Source organism: Haliotis cracherodii, unplaced genomic scaffold (assembly GCF_022045235.1).
Source record: "Haliotis cracherodii isolate W230 unplaced genomic scaffold, xgHalCrac1.p SCAF_25, whole genome shotgun sequence".
In the NCBI taxonomy this organism is placed as follows: domain Eukaryota; kingdom Metazoa; phylum Mollusca; class Gastropoda; order Lepetellida; family Haliotidae; genus Haliotis; species Haliotis cracherodii.
In genome coordinates this window covers 9,715,868-9,740,211 of record NW_027266281.1, presented here as the reverse complement: position 1 = coordinate 9,740,211, position 24,344 = coordinate 9,715,868, and the positions used below count along the sequence as shown (strand labels likewise).

Below are 24,344 nucleotides of genomic sequence, written 5' to 3'. Positions count from 1 at the left end.
TGAGTATATGAGCGTAAGAGTTTATTGAGGGCTTAATAGATACATGTTTGATAGATACAAGGTCTCAAGCTAATGCAAAAGCCGATCTGTAATCTTCCCAAGTGCCCTATTTAAGAACTAGATTTTGGCGGAGGTAAAGGGGAAGACTGGCAATGTTAGGAATAGCTTTACGTTTACACTTGACTCCGAGGTTAGATCACCAGAACTGGAATCTGTTCCATTTAGAATTGTAAAGTGCAGAAGGTGACTACTTGATGGATTTAGAAATGCAAGATGAGACTTCATCTGAAATTTCATTCTGAGACAGAGATTGTATGATAATTTCCAGACATGTAGATGTAGATTTTGTACATTTGGCTGATATATGTTTCCAATCAGTTGATACACCATTAATCAATTATATGGCTGGCCACGCCAGAGCAACAAGGAACATGGTGCAGTGATGCATTTGAATCTTCCTCGGAATTTCTGGAATCAGATTTGTAGGCGGGAAGAAATTAACCAAGAAAGTCTACAAGCCCTACAAGATCTTAGGGCAGTAACATTAACAAATCTGGTCATGGTTAGAGGGCAACTGCTAATGTCTGTACCTGGGATAAGCATATCCAAGTATCCAAAGTATCCCATCCTTGATATTGACAATTCATCCACTGCCCATGCCTCCAGACTGACAAAGATGGGCAGTCTCTTGTTGAGACATGTCACGAAAAGATCCTCAAGCGACCAAATTCCCAAGCCTGACAGATAAATTGGAGAGCTAGTAATTGTAGAGTCAATGCCTTTGTTGGCCCGGGAAAAACTGCCCATCGGAATGTAAATGTTCCCAGGATGTGATGGACCTTAATCCTGCCTGGTAAGTTGTCCGTCATGCCGAATAAACGTTTCTTCTCCTCCATTAGAGAATAGGACTTGGTTCCAGCCTCTTTGTTGATAACAGCCACGAATGTTGAATTCTCTGTGGCAATGAGAACAAACGTGTTGACGATCCGAGGTCTCCAGTGATAAAGAGCTAATGTCACTGGTCTTATTTCGAAGTGATTGGTGTGAGCCTTGAGCTTGAAGGCCATCCATGTGTGGACGCCATGCTTCCATGAGGAATCCGGAGAAGAAGGGACCACTGTAAGGACATACTCGGGGTCAAACCACTGAAGTATTTCTGTTCTTACTTGAACTACTTGATCCACGTCAAGGTTCTTGAATTGATTTAATCAGATCTGGCTGTACTTAACGTCCAGTCTTCGAATTCTGTTCACTGTAAAATCCCGGATCAACGTTAGAGACCCTTAGTTTCCTTAAGCTGATGGAACCTGATCCCTGACTCAGAAGGATTTCTATTTTGTCCTTCATTTCCAAGAGGGGACACAGGTAGCCCAGTCGTCTAAGGTGCCGCAATTCACTATCCAGAGTTTTGTCCCTTGGGCATGCCAGAAACCTATGATTGTTGGTTCGATTCCTGGTTCGTCCCGATTATGTTTCTAGGTTTGTCAGCACCATACATGTGCTCGTGGGTTTCACCAATTGGTAAACATCTGAGACCTGCATCACTTCGGGCTTTCCTCCCACATTAAGCCGACACGCCGTGATATAACTGGAATAATGTTAAAAGCGGCGTTAAACCCAAGTCACTCAATCACTCACTCATTTCCAAGAACCTGTTCTGCATTGGAGATACAATGCCTGTAATATAGTTGAGCATTGTATTTCACGACTTGAGAACGGATAAGCTCCGACTTTACCGGAGGAACTATGAACCAGATCAGTAAAAACATAGAGAGTTGTCCACTTGATACAATTTCACAATGGCTCCATTCTGTAATATCTGATTCACGGCTTCAGTTGCTGCCGACAGCTGGTGTTCTTGGAGATAGAATCTTGCCAACAGGGTGAACGGTCAATTGAGATGGAAAACCCACCCGAACAACACTGAATATCCAAAGGCAACTCAGTTCATTCATTCATTCTAGATCTTCTCTGAGTTGTGGTGAAAATGCTACTCCTAAAAACATGTGCTTTTCTCAATGACAGCACTGAATATCCAAAGGCAACTCAGTTCATTCATTCATTCTAGATCTTCTCTGAGTTGTGGTGAAAATGCTACTCCTAAAAACATGTGCTTTTCTCAATGACAGTCTAGTCCCTTACAGGTAATGTTGAACTGATAAAGATAATTCACCTTCTTGGCCATGGCATTTCATATTCCAAATGAACTTGACAGAGCATTTACTCAGCAGAAAGTTATATGAGCTGGCATATCAGTACAACTCTCGTCTTTGATGGCAGAAAAAAAAACATCAGTGGAGAAAGTATAACACACAGAGTAAATGATCACCACTCAGAAAGGAAGGCCAAGTTACACCATGGAAGATCCAAAGCACAGAAGCTTCCTTCAACAATGCTGGAGAACAATATGAACTCAGTTGTCAACAGAGTCTGGAAAGTCCTGTTATTTCCAATGTTGAAGAACCTTCTGGATCATTGCATTTTAAGCTGATCTATCAAACCAGACTGCTGCAAGTTCAAGACAGCGTTGAATGCCTCCTAACAATTGATGCTCCAGCAACATCTCTGTCAACTGTACATGATGTCTTCTGCCAGGAAATCAAAGATGCATTGAAGATACAACCAGTAATAGTTGTATTCGATCAAGCTATGTATGCCAATCCTGATGACTTGGTGTCTTCCACACAATCTACTGAAAGCACTTTGGCGATGCAGGTCTAGGATTCATCTGTGCATCTGATACAAGCTGTGGCGATGACTCCCACAAGTATCCTTGTCCACTTGAAGGCAAAAACATCCCCGAATTACACAACACTGTTTTGACCAGCACTGTACTTGCTTCAGTCTCATCCACAATATCCGTTACATCAATGGCAGCATGTATGCTTTTGGAATCTCATATGTTGATAGAGTGGATATTCTACGATTTGTTACATTAATGAAGAGAAAGAAATTGGTCATTACACCTTGCAGCCATTCAATCAATGATTGCATTGAGTTTTGCCTATGACCACATAATGTTTGGTGATAACAGCTTCAGTACTTACAACACATGCTGAATCTTCCAAAGCCAATGATTATCTCAAAAGTGGTGTTTTTCTGTAGATCGGGCAACGAAACTATTTTGGGACGATACCAATGGATCAGACAATTGATGAAATGGTCAACAAAGTCGCCCAGACAACTGCAGGCCCCAAAGGTTACACGTACAGGCCGAATGCTTCCAATGTACAGCTGCGAGAAATAATAGATGCCAACAAAGGCACATTTACACATCAAGAATCCATTCACTTCAGGACTTGTGTTACTTATCTACAAGTATGGCTGCTCCTACCCAATTGTGTCCGACTTCTTGAATGCACACGAAGAAGGTGAGAAGGCATACAAGAAGTTTGTTGGAAATAGACTATTCCAAATCCAGTACAAATGTCCATGACAGCCTTCTAAAGTTGAAATTAAAGATGTTCTTAAATCTCATGAAAACCATAATGGTACATGCTAAAGACAAAACTTTGATGCTCACAGAAGACAGGAATCTCCTTGGTCAGGATCATAAGCTATTAATGAGTGATGTACTGGCAACACCTGATGGATCACTTCGGAAAACAGACAAAGCAACCCTTGACAACCACCTGAAAAAAATGGTCACACAAGCAGAGATCATTCCAGATCCATCATCATGCATGGTAGATGGAATGAGCGTTCTTCAAAAGGTGATAGGACTCAATGAAAAATACGAAGAGCACTGAGAAAAGTAGTGCATCTGCGGCAACATGGTTTACGAACATACATCAATACAGCAGAAATTTCGTTCAGGATAAAAAAACAGAACTTCCTTTGGATTGAGTGGAAAACTGAAATATACAGGAAATCATTAAATTAGCATTCTGTTATTAGTGTTTACTATTTATTTATAAGAATTGACTTCAATATGTATTTGCGTTGATGGAGTTATAAACGTAAAAACCAATGATTACCGTTTAAGATCACTTTGTGAAACCAGAGACCACATATATTTGGTATATCTGATCATGAATAGTCGCGGATGAAACTGAGCCCTGTATTTCTATAGTGGTATGCCAATAACTGTACAAGTTGCATTTGGTTTGTGGTGAGTTGGGGAGACCTTCGCGAATATCAAACGTCTATTTGCGTTTCTGGCCTTTGAAATTCATGCCACTCAGTTAGCTGAAAACTACTAAATTATGCTGAGGACATGTAAAAATCCAGTGATGATAGTTCTCGATGGCTACAAATATTTGATGACTGTTGGTTGTTTCTATAAAATGGTGACCTTAGACCTCAGACCCACTTGTTACTCCTGTTGAGGACTTTGTTCATACTTGGCCCAGTTTGATGAATTGTATACAAGTTACCTCCGTTGGAGATATTAAATGTTTTGATGTGGAGATATAGCTACATATCTACCTTGATCATATAATGGGTATGTTTCTCGGCAGGATAAAGCCAACGGATAAAAACTATATCCGTTGGGGTCATATGGGGATAGAGATGCAAATATCAAAGGTCAAGTAGGACTACTTTCACTGTTTGTAAACAAACATGGCGTCGCCCTCGTCATTCGGCGATCGAGTCAGTATTAACCATCGGGATTCTGCACAAACTACAGGGATAATTGCTATCATTATCAAAAGAACAGTCTAATATACTGAAAATCAGTGTTTAACTGTGACGTAGCTAAGGCATTTTTATAAGTTTTGGCAACTTTGGAGATATAAATTTCGAAACAGTTTGGCGAGGGCACGAGGCCTAGCCAAGCGGTATCAGTAACCATATCTGTGCTTGTAGACCACTGCGGCTTGAAACCTTCTCCACAAATTAAAATAGTTGGATTTGGCCGAAATATGTTTGAATTGTTACCTGGTTTCGTTTTGCCGCTGTGTGTACATCTGACTACACTTCTTAACCTTATGACAGGACAGACCAACTGTCAACAACGTCTGACCGTGGCCGTGACGTCTCATAGACTATGGTTAGAGTAGCTTCCCTTTGACCAAGGGCAGTTACTCCAGCGGACAGACCAATGGATTGCCTCAAAAGCCAATTCAAAACAACTGTTGTTTTGCGTATGTGCTGCTTCGCCACTGTGTAAGAAACAGATTTCAGTTGAAACTATATTGGCGACTGTCAGTGTCCGACTGACACATCACTTACCCTGTGATGTTATAAATATTAATGCGCGCATTCCAGGAAAACTCGCAATGTTTCGGCAATGATTGGGGAAAGCGATTTTAAAGCACAGAATTAAAGAATGACATTATATGATAAAGAGGTTATCACGCCAAGGCTCGCTAAATACAATGTTTATTCCTAATGCAGGATAACCTCCATGCATTTTTAAGAAACCTCAGAAGCATGTCCCCTCACCTTCATCCCGTTGAGGACTTCGTTCATCAGCTTTAGCCTGTTGTCCTTGCACTTCATCTGTTCCACCTGATAGTTCCTCTGCTTCGTTGCGATGAAGGCATTAATGGGCATGAGGAGCACCATGACTCCAAGGCCAGCGAACACGGAGGCGCCCATGGTGTTGTACAACATGTATAGGGCCAGGGCGATCTGCAGAGGGGCGGACCACAGCATCCAAAGATACGCCGTCACGTCCTGGAGGCGCTGACAGTCCACGGACATCAGGTTCACGATCTCACCCACTGTAGACTCCTTCTTGGCCTCGTTACTGATGGTCAGGGCCTGGAGCGAGGGAGAGGGAGAGAGTCAAATGGAGTCAAATAGAGCGTTAAGAGATGTTAGAGAGTTAGAGATTGAGTTTGAGGTTAAGAGTGTCAGGGAGTAAAATGAGTGAGAGAATCAGTCAGAATGGGAGAGTGATAGAGAATAAGAAGGTAAGAGTGTTAAGTGACAGTGATGGAGAGTGTGTTTGAGGGTAAGGGAATGAGAGTGAATGGAGAGTGATGGGTTTGAGATAGACTTTGAGAATATTTGTGAGCGAGTCAGTTAAAAGTGAGTGAGAGTTACAGAATGAGTAATAGACTTAAAATGTAAGAGTGATAATATGAGAGTTTAGGCTTGGGTGCAAGGTGACAATAACCATTAGGATCAACAGAATAGGAAAAAATGACAAAACCTATAAAGGAACATCAGTGTTAGAAATTAGGAAGGGGCCCTGGGGTCCTTAATGTTTGCTGTAAATGTTTAAATTTCAGCATTGTGGTCATTACAAGGACCCCATTCTTTTCAGGCTTAATTTTGAACACTTGGCACAGCCTAGCACTAGACAAGGAGGTTAACCGACTATAAAAGTCCAGTTTCCACCCTTGCCAAATTAGGCTGCAATTATGGAGTTCTATTTTGCCTGGACTAACGAGTCCAATCAAAATCGTGTAACAAAATTAACATGGGGTTCGTAAACTGACGTGTAGAGTTCGGTTTTACACACCATCAACTTAGCGTGAACATATATATTCCAAATCTCTTCATATTTTTAATGAAGGTGCTCACATGATTTGAGGCACTTCACGAATTAAGACCCATTTATTTACAATATAGATCTTGATTATCGATCAGTTCGTCTTCACTGCAAGGCGCCATTTTCTTCAAGTAAATGCAAGTGATATGGAAGGTGTCATCTCATTGGTCAATAGGAAGGACGAAGAAGGGACATAACTCGTAATAGCTTCGATTGAGCCCAGGATTTCAAGGGTGGAAATTGGACTTTTACCTCAGAGCACCTGCCGCCTTCGTCTAAATGTTACTGAGTTATTAGAGTCATCCCTTACTGCACTTCACCAAACAATGTAATTGCTGGGGCTGTTGATTTCCCCGAGTCACGTCTCCTTTTAAGTGATGTTTCCAAAAGATATATTTAATTTTAATTCAACCACCAACCTTATCCATAAAAAATACACTAAGTAATAAATACAAAAACATCATATCTGTCAAAATGTGCCCACCTTCTTGTAGACGGCGGAGATACAGGCAGATTTGATCCTCATGCCGAGCGTCATGCCGAGATGGTAGTTCTGGTGGGAGAAGACAGACTGGACTGTGGCCACAACGAAGAATGAGCAGGCAAACACATAGCCCTTCCATTCCTGTTCGCTCTCCCGGTTCTGTGTGTAGCTAATCAGAGCGCTGGAACAGACAGAGAACCTTTATTTCTGCTTACCAGGGCCGGGATGGGTAACATGGGTACTCGGGTCCGGTGGGTACTGAGTAGGACCTGGGTACCCACAGGACTACCCGGACCCGTGGTTAGTCATGTGATATATAGTTTAATGTCAGAAAGTATCTAAAACTCTATGTTTAAACTACAAGTCACTAATGTTCGCAGTTCTTCCTAACTTCTACGCCCATTCTGACTTTTATATGTTTGAATAAAAAGAAAGCTTCAGCCAACGTCAGTCTATACACCAGATCGTTTAAAATTATGCATGTATCTAAACACATTTTACCAGAGCTACGGTTAAACTATTCCCAATCGGACAGTTTGTACCTACCCCTTGAGACCTACAGCGGGTACCTGGGTAGGGTCGGGTAATAGGGTGGTGGGTACCCGGGTAGTAACTTTGTACTCGTCCCAGCCCAAATGATGCTTACTACCATACACTGACAGATCTCTTTCCTGGGTATTTTGTTTACTCTTACTTGAAACTGTGCAGACACAAAGACAAGATTGTCAGCTGGTGCATTTTGCTACTTAGGGACTTTTGACATTTAAATTTATTTCTCCGTTTCCATGGCAACAGGCCTGACTTTGACTCATAGTGCTGTGTACCTGACATAGAAATACAAAGTTCCAAATCCAAATTTCATGATATTGTTTTGATAACTCAATAACTTCTCTTGTACCAGGACAGACGGATTAGATGGAAATTATCTGATCAAGTTGGATTTAAACTAACAGTCAGATGATGTGTTGTTTCACATTGTGGGGGCCGTCATCTTTTGATTTCTCATCATCTGATGACTCTTGTTCAATATCGCTGCCACACTGGTTGGAGTTCATGTAAAGCTATGAATAGCATCAGACTTTGGGATTTACTATTCTTAAGGGAGATTATCAGGCTCGGCATCAAATGGAAAGCTTTCAGTGGATTTTTTTCTCAATATTTAAAATTCACTGTTATATTCTATTCTAGGCCACACAATTGTACCACTGATGAACTCAATTTTCAAATGTCGTACATTGCAATGACCGAGGGGCAATGGTGGCGCATTCTTTTTTGATTAATTCCAAACTATAAAACAAATAAAGTATCCCTATTCAAAAACAATATGTTTTGATTATAAACTCGTTGAAAGTTAAAATCATCAACTCACAAATACTGAATTACGTTAAACATGGTAAGAGCACTCCGTCAGATGTTTGCAGTCACATGGTGAAGTGTCCATTGGGCACATTCTTTTTCAATTCCAGAGTGACCTCAGAGATTATTTGGGTAAGACAAGTAACACTCACTTGAGCAGCATAGGGCTGACGAACTGAAGCAGATCATAGATGAACTTGCAGAACCAAGACACAGCAATCTCTAACCAATATGTCTTGGCAAGAACTTTGAAGAGCGACGCTTCCTTTAACTTGATGCCATCGTCGCCATTGGTGCCCTTGAACTTGACCTCCTCATTCTTGATGGGATCATGCAGCAGGGGGGTCTTCTCGTTTGTGGATTGGATGGCTAAATGTTGTTTGGAGCCCAAGCTGTGGCGGTAGTGGACTTGCAAGTGCCGCTTTTTCCTACTGATAAACAATAATTCTCATCGGTTGGTCAAAATGAAGATATTTAATCATATATCCTATTTTATTGGTCAAAATGGCCACGAAATTCAAATTTAGTTGTTCTGTATATTTAAGCATAAGATAATCAAACATAACAATGTCATTGTGCGGATTCGAATCTCATTTCGTGTGTTTTGACTTGAGCTCAAAAACACATGTTTTTTCTGATTTTGAAGTAAATTAACGTTCATTGTGCAGTTTCACCGTGTTTCATTATCGAATTGTTATGAATGACGACCCTTGACAAAAAAATAGTAAGACAGGGTTAGCTTGTCACACAGAAGACTCGGGTTTGATTCCCAACGTGGGAACAGGGTGTGAAGCTCATTTCTGGTGTCCCCCGCTGTGATATTGCTCACTCACTCACTCAATTTGTGTGGGTACAGGACACCGTACTTTGTGTACCCTGGTTGTACTTACTCGTTGATGAGCTTAGTCTTGTGGATTTCCTTGTCCCATGCGTTGTTGAACTGGGGAACGACTCTTTCACTCTTGTCTCTCGGATGAAGCTCAAACATGTCAGCCTCATCCAAGCCTTTCCTGTAGCCTCTGAACACCATGCTGGAACACACAAACCATCACACCGGCTGTAACACACTTCATCACATGATGGGGCACAGGTGGCCCAGTCGTCTTAGGCGCCATGATTCGTTGTGCAGAGTTGCGTCCCTTGAGCACGCCAGAAACCTTTGCTAGTGGGTTTGACCGAAGTGGTAAACGTCTGTGACTAGCATCACTCCGGGCTTTCCTCCCACATTAAGCTGACACACTGTGATATAACTGGAATACTGTTAAAAGTGGCGTTAAACCTAACTCACTAACTCACTCGGTCATCACATCAGCTGTAACACACAAGACTTTACATCGGCTGTAACACACAAGACTTTACATCGGCTGTAACAAACAAGACTTTACATCGGCTGTAACACACAAGACTTTACATCAGCTGTAACACACAAGACTTTACATCGGCTGTAACACACAAGACTTTACATCGGCTGTAACACACAAGACTTTACATCGGCTGTAACAAACAAGACTTTACATCGGCTGTAACACACAAGACTTTACATCGGCTGTAACACACAAGACTTTACATCGGCTGTAACACACAAGACTTTACATCGGCTGTAACACAAAAGACTTTACATCGGCTGTAACAAACAAGACTTTACATCGGCTGTAACACACAAGACTTTACATCGGCTGTAACAAACAAGACTTTACATCGGCTGTAACAAACAAGACTTTACATCGGCTGTAACAAACAAGACTTTACATCGGCTGTAACAAACAAGACTTTACATCGGCTGTAACAAACAAGACTTTACATCGGCTGTAACAAACAAGACTTTACATCGGCTGTAACACACAAGCCATCACATCAGCTGTAACACATACTTCATCACATCGTCTGTAACACACAAGACAAGATTTAACAACATTACATGAGAATCAAGTTGGCCCAAAATCTACCCTATTGCAGTTTGATATGCATCAGTTGGGAGGATGAAGGGTTCGTTTGGGTCAGTATATGTGGCTATTGTGCTTAGTTTAGTCTTTCCGATGGCAGTTGTTGGACCATTCTAAAGGTGCCTCTTTTTGAGAATCAACATGGATAACATCTTTGCTGAAGATATGCCCCAAGTAGGTGACATGTTTTGTCACAAATTTACATTTGCTTGGTTTTAGACTGAGTCCTGCTTCTTTGAACTTTTGGAATACTGCCTTGAGATGATTCAAACGTTCCCAAAACGTTCAAGAAAATATTATGTCATCTACATATATTAGTATGTAACGAAATTCATATGTTTTAGTGGCTCTGAAATGGTTTGCTGAAATGCCATAGGAGGATTTTTTTGGCTGAAAAGAAGGCGATTCCATTCAAAAACACCCTCGGAAATGATGAAGGCCGACTTGTGTTTTGTATCTGGATGGAATGGTATTTGCCAAAAGCTACTAGCACATTCATGGACACTAAAAAAATGGAGTCGCTGTCGCCTACGGTATCAACAACATTTTCAAAAGGGAAACAAATAGGTTTGGTAAATGCATTGAGGCGTCTATAATCTACAACAAAGCGATAGGAGCTAACGAGTTTTTTAACCATGACAACGGTTGAGTGCCATTCAGAAAACCTTGGCTTCTAACATTTCATGCACCCGTCTCGTTTCCTAATGGCTGCGCTTTAGCTATGAAGGAGTCTCATGGGTTTGGTGTTTGTTGGTTTGTTGTTTAACACCGCACTCAGCAATTCTGGTATCACCTGTTTCTATTTTGTTATGATATATAAGGGAGTAATTCTGACAGTATGAGTCAAAAACGATTTTGCTAACTATTTCAAACCATTTCAATAACCCTAATTGGTTCAATATGTTTCCAAAGTGCAGCAAAGTTCTGTCTCCTTTGTCTGTGTAATGTATACACAAACATTTGGCGTATCCCTCTCATAATAAGCTCCCACTGGACAGGACCCTTTAACCTCAGCGCTCTCTGTAAATGCTAATTAACATCTCCTTACTTTGATGGAGGTTATGTACGCCACTGAGCTGTCATTTTCTTTTTGTACGCCACATTTCAAATTCAACCTATTGAAAGAATGTTAATTTTTTCTCACTGTTCACTAAAACATATTAATTGTACAGGTGAAGGTGATTTTAAAACTATGAAAATATAATAAAGCATTTTTATATTATTTAAGACCATTTTTTCAACACCATCTGTAGCAAAACCAAGTTGAAGTTTTCTGGTTAATATGTTTGTACTCACAACTACTGGAGGAATGTGCTTTTCAATTACAAAGATGATGTCAGTGACCCACGTACACGTACGTACATAAGCTCCGTCAACGTAAAGAGGTGTTAATTAACATTTCATAGTATTAAAATCACCTGCGCCTGTACAATTAATATGTTTTAGTGAAAAGTGATAAAAGTTTAACATTCTTTCCATAGGTTGAATTTGAAATGTGGCGTACAAAAAGAAAATGACAGCTCTCGTTTAAGAAGGAAATACTTTCTCCACCCCTAAAAAATGAACAATAAAGAAGAATCTACCCCAAAAAACGACTCCCCTAAATATCAAGACTCTAACGCATTTGGACACTATCTACATTCAACAATAGAATCGGTCATGGTACATACCTATTTATCCACCAAAATGTGATTCTGTTTAAGAAAGATGATTCTTGTTCTGGAGATGGCTTCTGGAAAAAAAGGAAAAACACACACCTGCACAGGCATCTCCAGTTACATACATCATAGTATTGCTGTTGCTGTGTTGCTCTCTGCCAACGTAATATGTGCAACACAGTTTCATGGTATTGTAAAACAAATATGAATCCAGCTGCTGTCTAAGTGGAAAGACTACAAAATGTTCAGAAATCGTCAACACTTTTCATTGTACTGAAAGTTTTCTTTATAAGCCCAAACAATTTTCTTTCATAAACTACTGATTCTTTGAACCAAATTGGCTGGATGGAGGAGGAAAATGATATTTTCATAATATGTTTTGTAACTGTTTGGCTATCGAATCTGTCGATCTGTGTAAAACGGAACGAAAAACGGCAACAAAAGCAAACAAACAGACTACATCCCTCCCATGTCATCTTGTAAAGCAGTGCATCTACCTTGCCCAGGTCGTAGTATCTGGCTCGTGTCATCTTCTCGGTGAAGCAGTGCACCTACCTTGCCCATGTCGTAGTATCCGGATCGCGTCATCTTCTCTGTGAAGCAGTGCACCTACCTTGCCCAGGTCGTAGTATCAGGCTCGCGTCATCTTCTCGGTGAGGCAGTGCACCTACCTTGCCTATGTCGTAGTATCCGGATTGCGTCATCTTCTCGGCGAAGCAGTGCACCTACCTTGCCCAGGTCGTAGTATCCGGCTCGCGTCATCTTCTCTGTGAAGCAGTGCACCTATCTTGCCCAGGTCGTAGTATCAGGCTCGCGTCATCTTCTCGGTGAGGCAGTGCACCTACCTTGCCCATGTCGTAGTATCCGGATTGCATCATCTTCTCTGTGAAGCAGTGCACCTACCTTGCCCAGGTCGTAGTATCCGGCTCGCGTCATCTTCTCGGCGAAGCAGTGCAGTACCAGCTCCAGTAGCATCAAGGCGAAGTAGATGTAGAAGATGCTGAACCGGAATATGTGGCCATTGTAATCCTGAAACACAGTCCATGGATACAACATGGTCATCCCATGAAACACACACATTATCATTAAGATTTATCAGAGGTAGGGCTGCAAACGCGAATGTGTAGCTCACTGCTACAGTGAGTGAGTAAATGGTTTAACGATGCAGTGTCTCAGCCAGAGGTGTACATGGGTGTAACCATGGAAACTGACCCCACTGACCTCACTGATGTAAGCATGGTATTTCATCTCACTCATGCAACCATGGTAACTGATCTCCTGGATGTAACCATGGTAACTGACCTCTTGGATGATCTTGGTGTAGAAGGGGATGATGTTTGCGAGGGTGGTCAAGAACCAGAAGAACCAGAGAACACCGGACGTGATGATGCCCTTCTTCCTTTCCAGCTGAATCAAGATCGTCGCCAGCAACTGCAACCATCACATGCCACAGTGTCAGCTACGATACTTTGTTTCCAGACTCACAGATCAGACAACTCCAAATTACAAACATCACACGCCACAGTGTCAGCTACGATGCTTTGTTTCCAAACTCACAGATCAGACAACTCCAAATTACAAACATCACACGCCACAGTGTCAGCTACGATGCTTTGTTTCCAGACTCACAGATCAGACAACTCCAAATAACAAACATCACACGCCACTGTGTCAGCTACGATGCTTTGTTTCAATACTCACAGATCAGACAACTTAGAACTACAAACACCACACGCCACAATTCTAGCTACGATGCTTTGTTTCCAGACTCAAAGATCAGACAATTCACAATTACAAACACCACACGCCACAATTCTAGCTACGATGCTTTGTTTCCAGACTCACAGATCACACAATTCACAATTACAAACACCACACGCCACAATTCTAGCTACGATGCTTTGTTTCCAGACTCACAGATCACACAATTCACAATTACAAACACCACACGCCACAATTCTAGCTACGATGCTTTGTTTCCAGACTAACAGATCAGACAACTCCAAATTACAAACATCAAACGCCACAATTCTAGCTACGATGCTTTGTTTCTAGTCTCACAGATCAGACAACTCAAATTACAAACATCACACGCCACAATTCTAGCTACGATCCACCGTCGTTAGGCACACAGATCAAACAACTCAAAATTTGAAATTGTTGCACAAAATGTACATTCTAAGAATACGTTTAGTTAGTGTTTTTCATGTCAAGAATTCCTATGCTAGTTCAAGTGTATGAAAACAGTTCAACCAGAGAAAAGAAATGGCTTGTGCAAAACATTGTTATTGTGCAAAAAATAATCAAGCTGTCTGATTGCTTAGTTCCTGTTTTGTAAAAAACTATGCACATTGGTTATGTGGCTTGCACAAACATGGTGATGTCATGGTGTTTCATATGAAGTCATCAGCATGTCACGTCAAATGTTCATGTACACCTCACGGCCCATGGCCTTGTAGTCCGCTCTTAAACTCCTGCACACTACATCTTTACTCCAAATAGCCAGTTTCCTTTTCTAAACCTCTTTCTACAATTCTTCATAAATTCTACAAAGTATTCTGACGTTTTTGTCACTCTATAAAGTTTTTTAAAAAGCACAGCATCTTTCATGTAGGGTTGTAATGACTGTCCACATTAGGAAACATTTTGTCAGATTTGCGAATGTCACAGTTAATGGTGTAATGCACAGTGTCCCTATCCATGGTCTATGGTCTTTATATCATTGACAATATAATATATCATCTGTGCTTTCCTAGTCATGATATTATCGCTGGATTTTATAAAATCTTCATAAGTACTTTTTATCCTTTTCCTACTTCATTTGAACCAAATTACGTGTCTGATGAAGAATGTGGATATCCATACAGAAAGGTTTACAAATATCTATCAGACAATACTGACAAGTACGTCCCTTAACTCAAAACTACTTAATCTAGGACTGGATGGCTTCAGCTTCATCACCATATTGGACACAACAAGGATACACACAATTGCAATATTATTTTGAAACCTTGCAGTATTATTGGAACAGTTGAAATCCCCTGGGTAGAAAGCGCTACTTACAAATGTCCCTGCCTTGATTCCACCCGAGACATACACAACATCGTGGATCTTCTGGACCTCGCCATCGCTGGCTGCCTTGATGAGGTCGATCACCGCCAGGAAGGACAGGAACAAGCTGAAAAACTGAGAACACGACACAGACCTCACAGACCTCACAGTTTCATATTTACCCACCCATGGACATGTTGCTCAACAGAAACCCCTAGGAATTCCAGGTCAGTTTATAGGTCCCGAGCCACCTATGCTTGTCATAGGAGTGAATGAGTGAGTTCGGTTTAACGCGGCTTTTAACAGTATTCCAGTCATATCACGGCGTGTCAGCTTAATGTGGTAGGAAAGCCTGAAGTGATGCAGGTCTCAGACGTTTACCACTTCGGTGAAACCCACGAGCACGGGTATGGTGCTGACAAACCTAGAAACATAATCGGGGTGAACCGAGATTACAACCAACAATCATAGGTTACTGGCGTGCCCAAGGGACGCAACTCTGCACAGTGAATTACGTTTCTAGGTTTGTCAGAACCATACCCGTGCCCGTGGGTTTCACCGTAGTGGGAAACGCCTGAGACATGTATCACTTCGGGTTTCCTCCCATATTAAGGTGACATTAACTTATTTTATCGTCAGTGTCTGATAAGCCTTTTAAGTCTGGATGTTAGGACATTTTGTATGGAAATGGTATTTTAGTGCTGCCTATGGAATATCACTTTAATAAACTAACTGTGTCTGTCTTACTGTTTTGAGGGTGTTAAGGGGGTTGATGAGGATGGAGACGCCGTCCTGGTGACAGAGGTAGGTGAGGTAGAAGGGCAGGGAGACCCACAGCCAGCCACATGGCACCCACACGACCAGACTCTCCTGGAAACACTCCGTGAAGCGCGGCCAACTGCTGTCCAGTAACAGAGACTCATTCTGGAAGTAGGAATGAAACAGCACAGCTTGTCATAGGTATATACAGCATATATACAACAAATGGCATACAAGAAACAACATAGCTATGTGGGTGGTGGGCATCTTGTGTCTTGTTGTACAGCTACCTGGCATACAAGAAACAACATAGCTATATGGGTGTTGGGCATCTTGTGTCTTGTTGTACAGATACCTGGCATACAAGATGTTAATGAACGTTGTCATAAGAGCGTTGGGTCGACTTTACACAAAAGGTGTCTTGTTCTGTAAATAGAAATCAAACAACATAGCTATGTGGGTGTTGGGCATCTTGTGTCTTGTTGTACAGCTACCTGTCATACAAGAAACAACATAACTATGTGGGTGGTGAGCATCTTGTGTCTTGTACAGCTACCTGGCATACAAGATGTTAAAGAACATACAGTAAACTACGGCTATGACGAACTCAAAGGGACCACTGATAAGAGCGTTGGTCGACGTTACACAAACAGCGACTCATTCTGGAAGTAGAAATGAAACAACATGTGGGTGTTGAGCATCTTGTGTGATGATGTACAGCTACCTGGCATACAAGATGTTAACGTCACAAGAGCGTTGGGTCGACTTTACACAAAAGGTGGCTTGTTCTGAAAATAGAAAGGAAACAACGTAGCTATGTGGGTGTTGAGCATCTTGTGTGATGATGTACAGCTACCTGGCATACAAGATGTTAATGTCACGAGAGCGTTGGGTCGACTTTACACAAAAGGTGTCTTGTTCTGAAAATAGAAAGGAAACAACGTAGCTATGTGGGTGTTGAGCATCTTGTGTGATGATGTACAGCTACCTGGCATACAAGATGTTAATGTCACAAGAGCGTTGGGTCGACTTTACACAAAAGGTGTCTTGTTCTGAAAATAGAAAGGAAACAACGTAGCTATGTGGGTGTTGGGCATCTTGTGTCTTGTTGTACAGCTACCTGGCATACAAGATGTTAATGTCACAAGAGCGTTGGGTCGACTTTACACAAAAGGTGTCTTGTTCTGAAAATAGAAAGGAAACAACGTAGCTATGTGGGTGTTGAGCATCTTGTGAACTACAGCAAACTACGGTTATAACGAACTCAAAGGGACCACTAATTTTAGTTCATAATAACCGTAGTTCGTTATAAGTATATATACAGCATATATACAACAAATGACTGAATGAAACAACATAGCTATGCGAGTGTTGAGCATCTTGTGTCTTGTTGTACAACTACCTGGCATACAAGATGTTAAAGAACGTTGTCATAAGAGCGTTGGGTCGACGTTACACAAAATGTGTCTCGTTCTGTAAATACGTGTCAATCGGGATATAAAAGACCATGTCATAAGAAGGTTGAGTTAATGTGACACAAACAGTGTCTTGTTCTGTAAATACGTGTCAATCGGGATATAAAAGACCATGTCATAAGAAGGTTGAGTTAATGTGACACAAACAGTGTCTTGTTCTGTAACTACGTGTCAATCGGGATATAAAAGACCATGTCATAAGAAGGTTGAGTTAATATTAAGGTGACACAAACAGTGTCTTGTTCTGTAACTACGTGTCAATCGGGATATAAAAGACCATGTCATAAGAAGGTTGAGTTAATGTGACACAAACAGTGTCTTGTTCTGTAACTACGTGTCAATCGGGATATAAAAGACCATGTCATAAGAAGGTTGAGTTAATGTGACACAAACAGTGTCTTGTTCTGTAAATACGTGTCAATCGGGATATAAAAGACCATGTCATAAGAAGGTTGAGTTAATGTGACACAAACAGTGTCTTGTTCTGTAAATACGTGTCAATCGGGATATAAAAGACCATGTCATAAGAAGGTTGAGTTAATGTGACACAAACAGTGTCTTGTTCTGTAAATACATGTCAATCGGGATATAAAAGACCATGTCATAAGAAGGTTGAGTTAATGTGACACAAACAGTGTCTTGTTCTGTAAATACATGTCAATCGGGATATAAAAGACCATGTCATAAGAAGGTTGAGTTGATGTGACACAAACAGTGTCTTGTTCTGTAAATACATGTCAATCGGGATATAAAAGACCATGTCATAAGAAGTTTGAGTTAATGTGACACAAACAGAGTCTTGTTCTGTAAATACGTGTCAATCGGGATATAAAAGACCATGTCATAAGAAGGTTGAGTTAATGTGACACAAACAGTGTCTTGTTCTGTAAATACATGTCAATCGGGATATAAAAGACCATGTCATAAGAAGGTTGAGTTAATGTGACACAAACAGTGTCCTGTTCTGTAAATACATGTCAATCGGGATATAAAAGACCATGTCATAAGAAGGTTGAGTTAATGTGACACAAACAGTGTCTGGTTCTGTAAATACATGTCAATCGGGATATAACAGACCATGTCATAAGAAGGTTGAGTTAACGTGACACAAACAGTGTCTTGTTCTGAAAATACATGTCAATCGGGATATAAAAGACCATGTCATAAGAAGGTTGAGTTAATGTGACACAAACAGTGTTTTGTTCTGAAAATACATGTCAATCGGGATATAAAAGACCATGTCATAAGAAGGTTGATTTGATGTGACACAAACAGTGTCTTGTTCTGTAAATACGTGTCAATCGGGATATAAAAGACCATGACATAAGAAGGTTGAGTTAATGTGACACAAACAGTGTCTTGTTCTGTAAATACATGTCAATCGGGATATAAAAGACCATGTCATAACATAGTTGAATCGATGTGCAGTCGAAGAGTGTCTTGTTCTAAAACTACGTCATACAAGATATTGATGAACATGGTTGTAAGAGCATTAAGTCGATATGACACAAACAGTGTCTTTTTCTACAACTTCGTCAACCAAGATATTAAAATAATAAAAATAAAAGGCGTTGATATGGTGATGGTTGAGTCGATGTGACACAAAATGTGTCTTGTTCCTTTAATATAGGTCAACCAAAATATTAAAAAAAGTTGTAGTTGTAATAGTAGCTGAAGCAATAGTAGTTGTACAGGTAGCAGCAGCAAGAATCATAGTAGTGGACAATATCATAAGCACTATCAAATAGTGATGAAAAAGCTCCCATAATAGGTAAACCTCAATTACACTGGTAGGACATTAGACACGAAATTCGTGCAAATTTATTTCAACGTTGACCAACTGACAAAACACTACAAGGTATACACACAACGTAAACACATTTTGCTGATTCATGCTTGTTACACAGACAGTCAAATATTTACATGAACCAGTTTCTTCTTTCTTTTGTTAACACTGCCACTAGCAATACCTTGTGAAATAAGATATCAGCCGGCTTCTGTCCAGCCTATCAAACTTAAGCCATCATGACATGCACATATTTAGGGGTTCCAGATATATTTTTAAGTATTCATATTTACTCACAAGTTATCTATCATTCGAATTAGATATTGGCTTTTCCTTTGGTATTCAATATACTTTTACAACCATCGATTGGGTATTTATAGAACAATGAGAAGGCATTCTCAAAATAGCTCTGCTTAAAACGCTGTTTTATCAAGTACATTTTTTTCTGTTATTGCTTTTTCCCTATTGTTTCTGTCACATATCCACGAGAGCTTTATATGTGTCTCAGTTGCAATAAGTGAGATGTAGCCTTTCCTGGACACTGCAGAACAGTTAATGTACCCAAGATGTGCATGTGATCAGAAAAGATATGTGGGCACGCAGGCTGAAAGGCTACATCTGTTAGTCATGCACTGTGCTGTTAAACAAAATGTTTTTGCTTTTTAATTTGTAATGCGTATGTGTATGCAAACAACTCCAACACTAAATCTCCTGAAAAGTTTATTTTGATGAATGGAAAACTTATTATTTCCTAACCCCAACTCGTAAGCCCCAACCCCACCCACTCTCAGAACTTAAGGGGGAGGGGGGGGGGGGGAGGATGCCGGTTCCATAGTGACATAAAAGGGGGCACGGGTGGCCCAGTCGTCTAAGGCGCCGCGATTCGCTGTGCAGAGTTGCGTCCCTTGGGCACGCCAGAAACCTATGATTGTGGGTTCGCATCCCGGTTCGCCCCGATTATGTTTCTAGGTTGGTCAGCACCATACCCGTGCTCGTGGGTTTCACCGAAGTGATAAACGTCTGAGACCTGCATCACTTCGGGCTTCTGGCATATATCTCTTCTGCCTACGAAGATAGAATTAAGCAATAGTCTATTTTAATCGGGATCCTATCAATTTGTCACAACTGAATAATCCCTTTAATCCTTATCCTCACTGTGTATCTGGCTTCACCATATCCGTTAGCTTAATTACTTGTGTGCTATTCGTTATTCGTACAGCACACATGGCTTCAGCCAATTATCTGCTTGTGATCCATTCTATGTTGGGCGGTCGGGTAGCCTAGTGGTTAAAGCGTTCGCTCGTCACACCGAAGACCCGGGTTCGATTCCTGACATGGGTACATTGTGTGAAGCCCATTTCTGGTGTCCCCCACTGTGATATTGCTGGAATATTGCTAAAAGCGGCGTAAAACCACACTCACTCACTGTTGCCTATGTTAATCTGCTTATCACAACTTATGCATTTATACCTCTCAACACTTGGTTGTTATCAGTCCAGCTGGATAACGGTGAAAGACTCTTCATCGAAACGTCACTATATATGCAATGACCCAGGAGTGGTTATCCATTACGTTGTACGTTTTCCATATTCATACACATGGGTTTTGTGCCAAAAGGCTTAATTTAAAGGAGGTTTCAGAAGGGGAAAGTATGCCTCTTTCTAACCAATCAGAACCAAGCATTCGTCAATGTCCTGGTAGAGTCATTGATCAATCCCCGGAACTAGGGCACCACTGCTGATCAATCAGTTTTATGAAACTTATGACATGCCCCCTTCCTTCAGCACTGCTTAATGTCAACATACCCTCAAAAGAACTGGGCGCAGGTAATCAACACTTAGGGAGCAGTTCAAAGGTTTTAACTCGAATAAATATTACATTTCCTTAAATTCGGTGAAGCAGGGAAATTTGTGTGTCATTAGTCAAGATAACATTTCGTTAAAAATTTAGCAACGTGAAACTTATGCAGTAATTAAATTTGTCAGATTTGTTAAGTTTCATTAATTTTCTAGCAATTTTGAGTTTTGACTGACCGGCTGGTCAGTCGTCGCATGTTTTTAGGATACGTCAATGATAAGAATGTAATACATTGTTCATGTATAGTATTTTATATATTGAGGTGTCTTCCTAAATTATTGCATTGGTTGAAAGCGGGGTTGGGGGGTGGGGGTGGGGGGTGGGGGTAGGGGTGGGGAGAAGGGCACGGGTGGCCCTGTCGTCTAAGGCGCCGCATTTCGCTGTGCAGAGTTGCGTCCCTTGGACACGCCAGAAACCTATGATTGTGGGTTCGAATCCCGGTTCGCCCCGATTATGTTTCTAGGTTTGTCAGCACCATACCCATGCTCGTGGGTTTCACCGAAGTGGTAAACGTCTGAGACCTGCATCACTTCGGGCTTTCCTCCCACATTAAGCTGACACGCCGTGATATAACTGGAATACTGTTAAAAGAGGCGTTAAACACAAATGTCTCTCGAGTCGTTCTCGTAGCAGTTTGGGGCTGCGCTAAAAACAAAGACAGATTTCCTCAAGCTCGACGTATTTTAAACTGAATATTGTGATATATGGTCCCCCAAAGCAGAGTGAACACACTCCTACCCGACTACAAATGCCAGGCAAATGCTAAGTCATCACTGCGCTGTAGTGTGTGGAGCGAGTGTCCCATATCAGCGGTGACCACGTGACACACGGCATGTTTTATAGATCACCACCCTGTCACACTGGTGTACCGTAATACAAGAGTGAGTGAGTGAGTGAGTATGGTTTTACGCCCCTTTCAGCAATATTCCAGCAATATCATGGCGGGGGACACCAGAAATGGGATTCACACATTGTACCCATGTCGGGAATCAAACCCGGGACTTCGGCGTGACGAGCGAACGCTTTAACCACTAGGCTACCCCACCGCCCGTCTAAGTCCAGAACTGAGTAAGTTCATATTCGCTCACTCTACACTCAGACAAGGCTTTAATACCAATTCGTTTTCTTTACTGAACAGTTTAACTGTTTCCTATTAACTTAGCCCACTATGCCATATACTCGGGCATCATAGCAGGCGCCATTTATTTTAGTTACAAAATTTCCAACACAACACAAGGGGGCACGGGTGGCCCAGTCGTCTAAGGCGCCGCGATTCGCTGTGCGGTGTTGCGTCCCTTAGGCACGCCAGAAACCTATGATTGTGGGTTCGAATCCCGGTTCGCCCCGATTATGTTTCTAGGTTTGTCAGCACCATACCCGTGCTCGTGGCTTTCACCGAAGTGGTAAACGTCTGAGACCTGCATCACTTCGGGCTTTCCTCCCACATTAAGCTGACACGCCGTGATATGACTGGAACACTGTTAAAAGCGGCGTTAAACCAAACTCACTCACTCACTCCAACACAACACAACACATTTCTATCCACTCAATCCATATATATGTGTGCGTGCGTGCGCGTGCGTGCGTGCGTGTGTGTATGTGTGTGTGTGTTTGTGAGTAGGTTACTTTAACCCCAATCATTTACAGTTTTCTGTGTGTGGTTTATCTTTATTCAATCAGTTAGACTTACTCAGACTTACTGACAGAGGCGCAATAGGCAACTCTGAAACGTCATGACAAGGAATAGAAGAAGTTGTTATCCATAAACATTGTCATGTATTCAAGACCAGCATAGCTAAAAATATTCTTTCGAAAACAAAGTAATTTCTGCCCCAACTCTGGACACAGTGTTTTATGATAACGATAACCTTGTCTGTTTGACAGTTTTGTAAGGTCAAGACAGACAGTTTCAAGCCGAGGGTTGCATAACACATTGTATAACACATTGTCATTATTTACTCCAGCCATTGATCCAACAATAGCACAACTAGGGAAATATCATATTAAAACATACATGTTCAGACCTTTACATACGAGTCAGGTAAAGTCGTATTTACATCTAAATTTTATCGTCAATCAACTGGGTCGGTGAGAACCTTCAAGGGGTGACTAATTAAACATCGACAACAACCAAGGGGGACGTGTGAACGTATTTTTTTAAATTTTGTTTGTTGTTTAACGCCGCACTCAGCAATATTCCAGCTATATGACGGCGGTCTGTAAATAATCGAGTCTTGTCCAGACAATCCAGTGATTGATATCATGAGCATCGATCCACGCAATTGGGATCAATGACATGCATCAACCAAGTCAGCGAGTCTGACCATCGGATCCCGATAGTCGCCTCTTACGACAAGCACAGTCGCCTTTTACAGCAAGCATAGATTGCTGAAGATGTGAACGTATGAATCTAATGTGAGTTATATTTCGTATGACAAATGAATACTCACAAATATTGCCCCGCCACAAAAGGCTTCAAAGCTGTCGTTCTGAGCCATACCCAGAGAATTCTGATGTGAGGAGAGGGTCTAGTGGTACATTGCCGCCCTTCCCGGTTACAATGACATAGCATTTCTTGACAGGCCGGCTTCGATAACACGCATAAAAAAATTAAGGCGTCGAAATAGAAACGCAAATACTAGGTTGCAGTGCAATTTATAGGACGCTTTCAGTATTATCTTTTGGTGTCATTGGTACGGTTTTAATTGCTGCTGTGGTTCAAAATCATCATTATAATTACCGTTACCAATGTCCATGTGTTGTTGTTGTTGTTGTTATTGTTATTATCATTATCATTTTTATTATTATTTATTTTTTTATTATTATTATTTACAGATTAAAATACCAAATGCAGCAAAGAGGGTTTGGATGATCCTGGCACAGTCAGGCTGGTTAGGCTCATCATCAGCTCAGGGCCCTTGCCCCCTCTACATGCAGCCCAGACAGCGAATGGGACTTCTCCCAGGAAGCGCTGCCTAGTCAAACCCACCCAGAACTTTTCGGAGAATGTGAAGACTCCCCAACACTGCAGATTGCCAACCCGAGCACTCTCCCAGTGTCAGTCAACAGAATGGGAGGTACCAAACCTAAGGCACCGAGAACGATGGGAGTCAGACAACTTGGTACCTGGAGTGCAAGCGTGACATTTCGAAAGCCAGGTCTGCTTTTATATTTGCCATGTTTTTACCGTATCTTGTCAATCACATTAGTGTCAAAAGGGACAGAAAATTCAATAATATAAATGATGTAATTGGATTTATCAGAAAGGTCAAGATCAGGTTCGTTGGCCTGGATACGGGCCTATTCCAAACGAATTTTGTATTTATCATTTTCCATGACGCCCTCTACATATTCCGGGTCGTACCATGGATGGACCTCTGTGTCAAAACCAGAAGCATTGCGAAGAGGGTAATGACATGATTAAGCCACTCCATCATGTCGCTTCAGATACTGTGTTTGTGCCAACGCTGGACATCCACTAACAAATTCGTGACCAACTCGTGTTATTCCGGGACAAGCCGAATAGCGAC

At 41.4% G+C, this 24,344-nt stretch overlaps 2 protein-coding genes across 2 annotated transcripts in view; both read right to left on the bottom strand.

Moving 5' to 3' along the window:
• LOC139472725 (multidrug resistance-associated protein 1-like) overlaps positions 1-12,648 on the bottom strand; it is a 49,915-nt gene extending 37,267 nt beyond the window's left edge. Inside the window, exons 1-6 of the mRNA XM_071255174.1 lie at positions 12,616-12,648; positions 11,899-11,960; positions 9,176-9,316; positions 8,438-8,716; positions 6,930-7,110; positions 5,389-5,709 (exon numbers count right to left, since the gene is read on the bottom strand). Coding sequence (XP_071111275.1) covers positions 5,389-5,709; positions 6,930-7,110; positions 8,438-8,716; positions 9,176-9,316; positions 11,899-11,960; positions 12,616-12,648 — 1,017 coding nt within the window. The remainder of the gene's footprint in view (positions 1-5,388; positions 5,710-6,929; positions 7,111-8,437; positions 8,717-9,175; positions 9,317-11,898; positions 11,961-12,615) is intronic.
• A 54-nt stretch (positions 12,649-12,702) lies between these two features.
• On the bottom strand, positions 12,703-23,349 carry LOC139472761 (ATP-binding cassette sub-family C member 3-like). The gene is made up of 5 exons (XM_071255229.1): positions 23,265-23,349; positions 15,685-15,861; positions 14,950-15,072; positions 13,189-13,317; positions 12,703-12,915 (listed from the first exon to the last, which is right to left on the bottom strand). Exons 1-5 carry the CDS (start codon positions 23,310-23,312, stop codon positions 12,703-12,705), a joined length of 690 nt encoding a protein of 229 aa, XP_071111330.1. The 5' UTR covers positions 23,313-23,349.
• Positions 23,350-24,344: the final 995 nt, after the last annotated feature.

What these genes read in the sequence shown, in the direction of transcription:
- LOC139472761 (XM_071255229.1), bottom strand. Translation starts at nt 23,312, where the DNA reads ATGGCTCAGAACGACAGCTTTGAAGCCTTTTGTGGCGGGGCAATATTT. An exon ending in GAATCAAGGCAGGGACATTT is followed by an intron (nt 13,318 to 14,949) that starts GTAAGTAGCGCT and finishes TGATGGTTGCAG; the next exon opens with TTGCTGGCGACGATCTTGAT. An exon ending in ACACCAAGATCATCCAAGAG is followed by an intron (nt 12,916 to 13,188) that starts GTCAGTTACCAT and finishes ACTGTGTTTCAG; the next exon opens with GATTACAATGGCCACATATT.